The 12,009-nt window shown below is 46.6% G+C and overlaps 1 protein-coding gene across 2 annotated transcripts in view; it reads left to right on the top strand.

Moving 5' to 3' along the window:
- The window catches only part of NT5DC3 (5'-nucleotidase domain containing 3), a 41,579-nt gene extending 30,237 nt beyond the window's left edge, over window positions 1–11,342 (top strand). For both annotated transcript variants that reach the window (XM_024579522.3, XM_045187021.2), the window contains 7 exons: window positions 138–240; window positions 377–478; window positions 1,799–1,880; window positions 2,886–2,972; window positions 5,510–5,650; window positions 8,987–9,051; window positions 10,961–11,342. In XM_024579522.3, coding sequence (XP_024435290.2) covers window positions 138–240; window positions 377–478; window positions 1,799–1,880; window positions 2,886–2,972; window positions 5,510–5,650; window positions 8,987–9,051; window positions 10,961–11,213 — 833 coding nt within the window. In that variant the 3' untranslated portion in view covers window positions 11,214–11,342. The remainder of the gene's footprint in view (window positions 1–137; window positions 241–376; window positions 479–1,798; window positions 1,881–2,885; window positions 2,973–5,509; window positions 5,651–8,986; window positions 9,052–10,960) is intronic.
- Window positions 11,343–12,009: the final 667 nt, after the last annotated feature.

Genomic DNA, 12,009 nt, shown 5'->3' with positions numbered 1-12,009 from the left:
TTAAGACTTCCTCCTCTTCCCTCGTGTGCCCTGGACAGCGCTGGGCCTGCAGGCCCCCATCAGGCCCCCTTCAGTAAGCACTTGCAGGCTGAGTGACCGCACGCTGAATCTCTGTGTGGATTTTTTTTTTCTCTTAGAAAAGTACATCTGCTACGCTGAGCAGACCCGAGCGGTGTTGGCCAAACTGGCTGATCATGGCAAGAAGATGTTTCTCATCACCAATAGCCCCAGTAGCTTTGTGTAAGTTGTTCTGTTTCCTGGCTCGCTTCCAGCTCCCTGCTTGTATTGCATTTCACAGTTGGAATTTTGCTAGAAAAAGTTGCAAAGACACTTAATTCCTTCAGTGTTAGGCTAACCTGGCTGATGTGTTGTTTAGGGACAAAGGGATGCGGTACATCGTGGGAAAGGACTGGAGGGACCTATTCGATGTGGTCATTGTTCAGGCCGAGAAGCCAAACTTCTTTAATGATAAGCGGAGGTGAGTATCTGTCTTTCCAGGGGACCAGATTTTACTCATTTGCCGCTGTGAAGACTTAAGATTCAGTGTGTCTTGGCAAAATTCCGTTGGAAATCACAGCATCTGACATTAAAGTTTTTGATTTTTAATTCTTCTAGCAAGTAATTGCAGGGAGGGTGAGATTAGTGCATAACACCTCAGATGTATTAGAATGGTCGTGGGGGTGATTGTGTGTAGGGGTGGTTGTGTGTGGGGGGTGGTTGTGGGTGGGGGTGGTTGTGGGTGGGGGTCCCAGCACAGCGTAGTCCCTCACTGCACCCATTTAATTTGCCTTTGTTCTGGGTGCCTGGAATAAGAGCTGAATAATCCTCCACCTATATTCATCTCTGTGTTATTTTATCATGATGGAAGGTCAGCAATATCCATATGAGGGGATATCATGCAGCCATGAAAACGATACATTTGAAAAAAAGCAGTGAGCAGGCATTATGACTGTAAACGATGATACATGAAGATTATGTAATCACAGGGAAATTTGTTACAACCTTAGAGATAAAAAGATATGACCAGTGTACAGAAATGATCCTCATTTTATGTTCATTAGAAAGGAGAAAGATGCAGATGTAAAAAGACCATAGACATCTGAAATATGTTTATATCTGTGTACTAGAATTATGGGTGATTTTCCTCCTCTCCATTGTAGTTTTTTGCATTTCCAGTTTCTATTTTTCTCATCAGAAAAACAATTCAAATAAGAGTTACCTTAAAAAACTGCAGGCAAACAATCCTTGTCCTTTGGACTAGCACCCCCAGCGTGAGGAACGACTCTGGTATTTCCCATTTTCCATCGTAAAATAGTACGCCTGTCCCCGATAGGCTTCATATCTAGAGTGCCTGAATTTCAAGTACAAAGCTGGATAAGTATACTAAGGTAGTATTTCCATAAGCATGTGTGTGTGTGTGTGTGTGTAACAGAGAGGTTTTTTTGCAGAAAACCAATTTTTTGTACAGTCACATAAACTTGGCAAATCTGGGTTGAAGACAGTTTCTTTGTAGGGCTTTGCACAGCCATCGGTCACTTTTTAAAAAAGGGACATGTGTTGGGCATAGTGTTTTCCAAATGTATTTGACCCTGGAGTTCTTTGTCCACTACCTGTCCTTGGACGGTGGGCCTGCAGCTTGGGAGACGTGGCCCAGGGCCAGGGCTGTGTTGGAGCTGGTTCGGGGCTCTCAGGCTGGTGCAGCCTCTTTGTGTCCCCAGTGGGTGGCCAGGTAGTGCTCCACGCAGCAGACAGCCCACACGACCGCCCGCATCGTAACGCTTCCTGTTTCTGTTCTTAGACCTTTCCGAAAGGTGACCGAGAAAGGTGTCTTACTCTGGGATAGAATCCACAAGTTGCAGAAAGGCCAGATCTACAAGCAGGTAACTCATGACCGGTTTATCCTTTTTGTTACTTCGCGTCGTGTGGTCAGCAGTGCTGGTAACAGCTGCCACGCACGGAGGCTTACCCTGCGCCAGGGCAGCCCTGAGTGCTCTGCTCCGGCGGACTGTTTACCACTTGGTGGCAAAATTTAAGCTGAAGTCAGTATCTAAATTAACTTACATCGAACAGTTTCTTAAAGTAAAATGTAAAGCATCACTTCTCATAGTATATAACATTTAAGATACTGGTAGCAAAGCTTAGAAATTTTTTTTTAAAGAAGCATTTAATAACATGGCATATTACTTGCCCAAATTAGTAATTATTTCCTGACAAGCTATGTTTTATCTACAGTTTTAATATATTACATAAGGCTTGCAAATGTGTGTTTGGATAAATGATTGCATTGCTGACTCTATTGTCTAACTGAAATAAGTTTATTTATTTTTTTACATGATACATTTCTGGTGGGTTTATAACAACCTGCTACTTTGGCATTAAGTTTACTTTCTAGGCCTTGAAAAAATTAGCTTTGATAACAGCCATTCCACTTCTAGGAAGTTAGCCTAGGAAAATGATTAAGACGTAGCTAAGCACCTGCTATAAGAATGAAGTTACTTACAAAATAGGTAATAAAGTAAATGAGAACAAAATACATGTCCGCCATCAGGGAACTGGGTGAATGAGTTGTGGTATACTTATCGGGACCAGAGATTACATGGCAGGGCAATATTTGACCTGGAAAGAGGGCCACGGCGTGGTAAGTGTGAGCAGGGCATTGCAAAGAGGTATATACAGTATGATTCTTTTTTGAAAAGTACATTTGACTTACTAGAAAGGCCTGGAAGATTTCATACTTTTTTCTTTATATTTTGGTATTTAAAATAAATTATAAAGGTGAGATAATTTTTTTGAAGTTTGTAAAAAGATAAGTATTTCAGGCCATGGGTTATACCCAGGGCTCTGCACCTGTCACAGACAGAATACCTGTATTTTCCTTATTTCAGGGCAATTTATATGAGTTTTTGAAGCTGACCGGATGGAGAGGATCCCGAGTGCTGTATTTCGGGGACCACATATACAGTGACCTGGCGGTGAGGGGGAGCCTTTTGTCCTAGTTCTTTTTGGGGGGGCAGACGTGTTAGTCCCACGTATTAAGGAATTTCTCTTTTGGTTAAGACAATTTTTAGGCTTTCACAAAAATGAGGAGTAGGCCACTTTTTTTTTTTATGTCCTTTTATTAACGTGTCAGAAACGCACAACTGGAACGTAAAAGCTCAGAGACCTCAGCCAGGGCTTCTGTTGCCAGCCAGTTGCTTCGAAAACCGGCCTTTCTAAGAAACAACTGTTAGGTGAAAATGAGGCTTTTCTTGCCCCTTGGCAGGACCAGCGGAGCATCACGGGACTTCAGTTGTGTGATAAACCCATAACTGGAACAATATCGAATTGGAGGTAGAGGGGGTCGATTCCAGCACTGGCTTGTAGTGACACCTTTCCCAGGTGACTCCTGCACACACCTGTGTAACCACACCTGCCCAGTGGGCTGAGGTCTAGTGGAAGGAACCATGGTTCCGAGTGAGAAGACTGAGGGTTCCCACCCCAGCTCTACCATTTATTAGCTGGGTGACCTTGAACACTTCCCTCAAGGCCTGATGTCCTCATCTGTAGAAAGGGTGACAGAAGATGATGTATATACAGGTGCTTAGTAAAGGAGAAATACAAAGGCTACCACCAGGATGTCGGCATTCCCAGAATGTCAGGCCACGTGACATGGCATCATGGGCATTTGCCCCTTGCTAAGTGGGTCTTCAGGCCCCGAGGGGAGACTTGGTGCCACCCTGAAGTCATGTGGGCGCATGGCCCTGGGAGGTGGTACCACGTGCACACGTGCACAGGTCTTCGCATTCTGAGAGGCACTCACAAAGCAGTTGTTTTTCAGGTGGGGTCCCGTGGCATCAGTATCACCTGGGCCCTTGTTAGCAATGCACATTCTCAGGCCTCACCCAGGACCCACTGAGTCAGCGCCTCTGCGGGTGGGGATCGGCCATCTGTGTTTTAACCAGCTTTCCATACTAAAATTTGATGTCAGGGTAATGCTGGCCTCAGAATGAGTTAGGAAGTGCTTCCTCCTCTTCCGTTTCTGGAATAACTTGAGGGGGATTGATATTAACGCATCTTTAAAAGTTTGGTAGAATTCACCAGTGAAGACATCTGGTTCTGGGCTCTCCATGGTGGAAGTTTTTTGATTACTAATTCAGTCTCCTGACTAGTTAGAGGTCTACTCAGACCTTTTATGTCTCTGTGATGCAGTCTGGGCTGGCTGCGTGTTTCTAGGAATCTGTGCCCTTCATCCAGGTCATCGGACGGACATCGTTGGCTCACAGCCTGCCCTTTAACCCTTTTCACTTCTGTCCAATCGGTGGTAATGGCGCCACCTACATTTCTGATGTTATGAAATTGAGTTTCCTCTTTTCTTAATCAAGGTAAAGGTTTGTCAATTTTGTAGATCTTTTTAAAGAACCAACTCTTGGTTTTGATGAGTTTTTTTTTCTATTTTCCATTTATCTCTGATCTAATCTTTATTTTTTTCGTTGCTAGCTTTCAGCTTAGTTTTGCCAGTTCCTTAAGGTATAAAGTTAGGTTGGTTTGGGACCTTTCATTTTTACTGTCAGTGTTTGTAGCTGGAAATCTCTCCCTCAGCAATGCATTTGCTGCATCCCCTAAGTCTTGGAGTGTCGCGTTTGCATTTTGATTTGTCTCAAGGTATTTGCTAATTTCCCTTGTGATCTCTTCTTTGACCCATCGGTTCAGAGTGTGTTGTTCAATATTCTCATATTCGTGAATTTTCCAGGGTTTTTCTTCTGCTGTTGAGTTCTAGTTTCATTTCTTGTGAGCAGAAAAGATACCTTGTATGGTTTCAATATTTTTAAATTTTTTGAGACCACCTGACATGTGTTTTTACTTGCTTGAGGGCAGGGATGTGTCCGTTTTTGTTCATTGTTTTATCTTCAGTATCTAGAACAGGGCCTGGCAGGTGGTACTTGATAAATATTTGCCAAATGAGAGAAAGATTGACCTTTTAGTACAGTGATTGTGTATCTTAGATTTTCTAGGGCATAGTTGACACAAGATAGTCTGGCCTATTGTCAAATCATGGGGTTATAATATTTGAATGAAAAATGTGATCGTGTATGTTTATGTTGTGTGATCATTCCAAGTGTGATATATGCTATGGCCCCGCATAACCCACCGGTCCTGGCGCACAGGGGGATCTCCCCAGCCATCTGTGGATGAATTGAATGAAGACCTTCAGTAGCATCTCGGTCCAGGCTCTTTCTGCCCATGACCTAATTGTTGCTTTACAGGCCATGGTTAATGATTCCAGACCCTGTGATTCTACAAGGACTGTGACTCATAACAGTTATCCCCAGAACTTTCCTTGGGGTGAAATGATCAAAGCATTGGGCTGTCTTGGTTTTAATTAAATGTAATTAATTGAATTCGGCTTGGTTAATAACTGATCATTATAATTAAAAAGTAATTCAATGAATGCCTGTTGTGTCTGGGTAAGGAAATGAAATGGTTTAAATTCTGTTGACATTAATGTTGACTCTGTGATTTTGGCCATCAGGATTTGACCCTGAAGCATGGCTGGCGAACTGGAGCCATCATCCCTGAGTTACGGTCTGAGCTCAAAATCATGAACACGGAGCAGTACATCCAAACCATGACCTGGCTGCAGACCCTGACCGGGCTGCTGGAGCAAATGCAGGTTTGGGATCTTTTTCTCTCCTATTGATTCTTTAGCCTGAAGTTAGTCCACTGGTCAAAGTTAATTTAGGTATTTATTATTTAATTGTGGTTATAAAGTAGGAGGCATAAGTCATCCTGCAGAATTAACTACTGGGCTTATTTTGCTATTAAGAGTTTGCCAATTTCCCCGAAGAGACCTTTGAAAACGCCCCCAGAGCCATTTGGAGAAAGAGCTTCGTGGGGCCGGGGTGCAGGTGTTTGTTCACGCCCCTCCGGCAGGTCCCCCGTCCTCACTTTCCCACCAAAGCCCCATTGGGGGATGTCCTGTGGGGCAGTGGGATTCGAGAAGCCCTGCCACTGTTTGGGTCTAGTCCTGGTCCTGCCTTTAGCCTGCAGTGGTCTTCCCTGTTCTGGGCCTCAGTTTCCCTTTCTGTAAAAAAGCGTCCTGTGGAACGAATACTTCAGGCTAGGCACCATGGCTCACTGGAAAGTCTCAAAGCAAGAGTCAGGGTTCCTGCGTGCAGTCTCCATCTGGTTTTGAAGGTGAGACTGACAATGAGCTGGCTCACTGGAGAGCAGTGGCGGATTTTTCCTCCCTGTAAGTCACGTGGCCAGTTTCCTGGCCCGTGAAGATGCCCCTCTGTGGCAGCTGTGATCCCCTGTCCAATCTCACGAGGCACCATGCTTTCACACTTGGTTCAGGTGACCGGGCCTGCAGCCATCTCAGCACATGTGCCGACTCTCAGGATAAGGGGCATGGATGCCTACTCTCTTTGCTAACGCAGCTTCTGCCCATGGCCTACCAGCTCCCTTTGGACATGGCCAGGGAAGTGCCTTGCCTGGCCCAGCATGGAGGCAGCTGGCAGTGAGCTCGGGCAGAGCTGCAGGGGGTGGCAGGCCAGGCCCTCCCTCCAGGGCGCTCACATCGCAGAGCATGGGGCCTGCATGCCCCCCTGTCTTGCTTCCATGTGCTCAGCTCCATTGGTTCTTGGCTCTTCTCTGACAAGGACTCGTTCTATTTCCTTCCCATGCTTGTCTGTGAGATGATTTTCTAAAAATAAAAGGCATCGATTCTGGGTTAATAAAGCCTCGAGTCTATGCACAGGTCATACAGGAATTATAGTTATTCTTTGTATGTACCCACACACAACCATATACGGGGTCCGGCAGAAGTACTGCCACTGAGTGTGGCTGGTGGGGCACGTGAATGTCTCTCACCGGATGGCAGCAATTTGACCATTTCACCTAAAATGTCATACGGTGTGCTTCAGTGTGGTACTGTTATGTTACCAAATTACATGCTTATGATTTTATAATAAAAGATTTGGTGTAGACTACCAGCTCATAAAAAAGGGGCGTTATGTGTGCCAGACCCTGTATATATGTATGCATATGTTTATGTATGTATCTGCATGTGAACATATGTGTATAAATGTGCATGCACATGTATAAATATAGTACATGTGACACCCTACAGATTTTTGATCTCGCCATATCCTTTGTAGAGTTTAAATTCTGTAGGGAGTGATTTGTTGATTAAAATGTCAAAGCTCATTAAAACTAGGCTCACAAAACCATCAGCATCCCCACAAGTGCCAGACCAGTGTCCCAGTGCTCCGCTAACACACAGCTAGGAGCATCAACGTTGCTGCTTCCTGCTGGTGCAGGCGGTGGTGCTGGGCAAGGAACCCAAGCTGCATGCTCAGGGCTTTGTCGGCGGCGAGGCAGAGGCCCCGAGCTGGTGAGCGGGGCAGACGTGGTGAGCAGAAGGGCCTTGGCTCCCATGTCAGAAGCAGATGGTTTGCTTGTTTGGTCCTTTCCTCTGGGTCCCACGGCTGCCCCGTGACTGTGAATTGCAGGAAGCCACCTGTCCCCTGCGATCACGTGCGCCTGGGACTCTGGCTGAGCGTTTGCTTCTGTTCAGCCACAGCAGCCTTGTGGAGAGACTGGTGAGATTCCATTGTTCGGTTGGGGGCAGTTGCCGTTTTCTGGGTGCCTTTTGCTTGTGCTCAGCTCAGCTAGAGAATTCCCTGCTTTTCCACCTGGTTGAGGTGCTCTACCTTTTTTTTTTTGACTTTTACAAAAAACATTTTTTCCTTAAATATGTTAAAAGATAATACAATATTAAGGAAGCTAGTTTAAAACAAATTATAGTTTTACTACCCTTGTACAAATTAAGAAAAATTTCCATGTTAATTTATTAATATATGCATACATTTTTACATGCTTCCCAAACTGCTACTTCTCCTTAACTGCCATTTTTATGTTGATGCATATACATAGTGTATGTAATAGGTAGTCTGTATTAAGTATATGTTTATGTAGGTAATACAGGTGTGTAATGGATCCATGCTGAGGTCTGTCCAGAAAAAGTCCAGCCATCGTTAATATAACGAGAACAGTTTGTATGACATGTACCCTGGCAGCCAAGGAGAGTGGACTGGAGTGCACATGTGTGAACGACAGCTTCACTGTACTAGTCAGTGGGGGTGGTTGGCGCCACTGAGTGAGCGTGTGCACTGTGTGGCTGTTGCAGTCAAAATGACTGAGCAAGTAGAGCACTGAATCTGCATCAGATTTTGCATTTAGCTTGAACATTCTTCATGGAAACTAAAGATGATTGACAAGGCTTTAGGGGATGGGCAGCTGGTGATTGGCGGCTTCATCACAACGATGCACCCACTCATGTATCACATCTCGTGCAGAATTTTTTGGTCTGACTCAGCCTACCTACAGCCCAGATTTGGTGCCCTGCGACTTCTGGCTTTTCCCAAAACTAAAGTCACTTTGAAACGGAAGAGATTTCAGACCATTGATGAGATTCAGGAAAATACAACGGGTCAGCTGATGGCGACTGGGAGAACTGTGTGAGGTCCCAAGGTGCCTGCTTCGAAGGGGACTGAGGCATCATTGCCCTGCGTACAATGTTTCTTGTAGCTTCCTCAGTAAATGTCTCTATTTTTCATGTTACATGGCTGGATACTTTATGGATAAACCTCATATATTTTATGTGGATATGTGTGTATTATGTGTATACATAGCCTTTAATAGTACTTTAATATCTCTAGTTCAATAGTGACCTTGTTTAATACCTTAATAATATTCCATTTAATTTGTTAAACCATATTTCTCTAAACCATAAACCAACATTTGAAATGTTGGACATTTCAAAACTATTTGGGTAAGGAAGGGGGGGTTGCAACTGGGAAATCTGAAAGTGTATTTTTCATGCAAGTGCCTGCCTCTTAGACTTGAGTAAAATTTCTCCAAGAATAGCTGCCTGTTAAAAAATTCTCATTACCTAATGAGTTTATTTGCATCCAGAACATTCTCGGTAACTAGGTGTGTCCTGCAGGTTCACAGAGATGTAGAGTCCCAGCTGGTGTTGCAGGAGTGGAAAAAGGAGAGGAAGGAGATGAGGTAAGGGCAGCCCGTTTGGAATGGAGGGAGTCCGCCCCCCGTCTGCGTGGGCTCAGCCCACACACCACACCTGCCCGCGCACACTTCCAAACATCCTTTTTTAGCTCCCAGGTATGACCGTGGCCGCCCCAGTGTCCAGAACCACTCACCTGCTGTCTGGGAGTGACGTGTGACATTTCCTTGAGGCATCAGTGACCTCCCTCTCACCTCCTGCCCTTGCATTTGTCTCTGTTTTGAAAATCAAACAGATGTGCTGTCATACCTGTTTAGGTGTTCTCTCACCAGGAATGGGTGCTCTGCCAGGCCCCATCGGATTTGGAAGCCGTGGGAGAAGGAGCCATTCCTTCCCACCCCTGCCTGCCTGGCTTGGTAATGCCACCGCACCGCAGGGCTCCTGGGACAGGACTGGAGGCAGGCCCTGAACCACAATGAGTTCCTGGGGCACTTCCAGCCCTGGCGCTTATTTGTCACCATGGCTGTGCCAGGAATGTGCCCGCTCTCAGGAGAGCTTGCTGTGTGTGCATCTGGAGGGAACAGTGGTTCAAGGGGCCCTGGACAGTGGTGCCTCGCTGAGAGGACACTGTTCACATAATCATTTCTACTCTTGTGCCTGGCCTCCCCTGCCCCGGGCCCAGTGTCTCTAGGGTGTGGAAGTAGCGGTCACTGCCTGGGTTCTGGCCGCTGAGCAGGGCATGGAGAGGGGACAGAGCCCCCTCCCTTGGGCTACAAAAGCCATGGAGGTACTGACTCCGTCCTCCCACCTCCTGCTCAGGGCCTTGGCTGTGGGTGCTTGTTCTAACTTGGCTGTCCCTCTAACAATGGTACGAAAGTGTTGGGTGAGAGGGTGATGGGCAGATAATGTGATTTGACTCTGGGCCCCATACCTGGATGCTACACTCCAGGGACCTCAGATTATTAGATAAAGGGACTGTTCCACCCATCAGAGATTTTTGTTTTGACTTTGAGTTTCTAATAATTTCATATCTCAGTGAGATTTTTTAGTAAAATTTAAATACCATTTATGTCACTCCACCCACAGACCTAATTGAGTTCTTCTCCTGCTCTGGGTTTTGGTTGTCAGCATCTACTGCCATTGCACGATGACACAACTGCTACCAGTGAGTGGCTTTTGTCACACAGGTGCATGAGTGATGATGTGTTTTGCTGGGTTTGTAAATGATTAACAATCATATGGTTTTTAGCCATGTTGCTGGAATATTCTGTGTCCAGAGGTCCTAGCCATCAGATGGCACACATAATCTGTGTGTGTGTGATGGGGTTTGATTTACACACAGATACACGGGCGCACACCTGCAGGGGCTGGGGCCTGGGGTGCAGTGCACAGCCTTGCAGAATGCTTGTAATCCGGGCTTCATGGACACTGTGCGGTGTTTGCGGCCGCGTAATGGATAGTGGAGGTTTGTTTACATCACTATAAAAGAATCCTTCATTTCTCAGCTATCAGAGTGCTTCACAGTTTACAATATGCTCTATTTTTCTTGCCTTACTTAGTTTTCACTATAACCTCACAGACAGGGGGTCTGATCCTGTTGTGTAGATGAGGGAGTTTTGGAGACTGTGAGAACTCCGCGTCATTCTGTACTTTCAGAAGTAGCTCTTGCTTCTCCGTTTGTGTGAAAGTGTGGTGTGCAGACTTCGAGGCCACGCACATCGGAAATGGGGCCTCACACGGACTCTCCGAGGCCTCCGTGGGCGGTGGGATCAGGCATTTGGTTGGATGGATGGACAGATTGTTTTTCTGATGAGAGATTGAGGCTGCTTCTAGGCCAATTTTTCTCCCAAAATGAGTCCTGCAAAAATGAAAAAGTGATTTTAGTTTCAGTAACTTTAACCAAACGGACTGTTTTGGATCACTCTTTGCCACGCCCCTCTTTTCTCGCTCCTTCAGAGAGATGACCAAAAGTTTCTTCAACACCCAGTTTGGAAGCTTGTTCCGCACAGACCAGAACCCGACCTACTTCCTGAGGCGGCTGTCGCGATTCGCCGACATCTACATGGCGTCTCTGAGCTGCCTGTTGAACTACGATGTCAGCCACACGTTCTACCCCAGGAGGACTCCGCTGCAGCACGAGCTTCCCGCGTGGTCTGATGGGCCCCACGCCTGCCGGCTGCCCCTCCTGCAGGAGGCCCAGGCCAAGTAACCCGGTGCTCTCCTGTGGCCACAGCCAGAGACAGCGTCGGCCCCAGCTTGGGCGGACACCATGGGGTTGACTTGGTGTGGATATGAGTGTTGCTTTCGGAAAAGACACAGATACGCCTTTTGATATTTATTTCATACCTTCTGGAGAATATTGCCCAGGTTGTTAAGACAGAAGCCAGCAGTGCACCGGTCCCACTTTCCGGCATGCGTCAGGCTGAATGATGGCGAGTGGCACACGGAAACTCCGCGGTCAGTCTTCTTGTTGACCGAAGTCCTGGTACTGGTGCGGTCATTCAGGGACAGGTGAGACTTCTTGATGCCATCTCCGTATTCTAGCAGGTGAAGTTTCGAAACTCTCCCCGACCCTGCCCTGGACAACATACTGAACATTGGCAGTGCTTTGGGGATGGAGGGGCACGGGTGCGCAGCGATAAACTGCCTGCAGAAAGCTGGTGATTTAGTGAGCTCTGCAGCAGCAAAACACGGCAGTGCGTAGCGGAGGCGATCCCACACAGCAGCCGATCCCCTAGCCTTTTGGGCGCAGGGCTTTGGCGTTCTGGTGCGTCACTTGGAAGAGAAAAGAACAAGAGAAGGGACAAGTCCTTAGGGATCGTCCTCAGTATCCACTCCCTGTGTCCTGCCCCATGCTGGGAAAGGACAGATGGTGCCACAAGTGATGGGCGGGTTAGCTATTTTCCCCAGGGAAGGAGAGAAGAGCTTCTGGCTACATTTCCAGCCAGCAGAACAGACTTGGTAGAACAAGGCTGTGAGCAGGTCAGAGCCGATGCTTGGTGGTG

This window comes from Desmodus rotundus, chromosome 3, assembly GCF_022682495.2.
Source record: "Desmodus rotundus isolate HL8 chromosome 3, HLdesRot8A.1, whole genome shotgun sequence".
In the NCBI taxonomy this organism is placed as follows: Eukaryota; Metazoa; Chordata; class Mammalia; order Chiroptera; family Phyllostomidae; genus Desmodus; species Desmodus rotundus.
The sequence above is the reverse complement of the archived record's forward strand: the minus strand, read 5'-3'. Positions and strand labels throughout refer to the sequence as shown.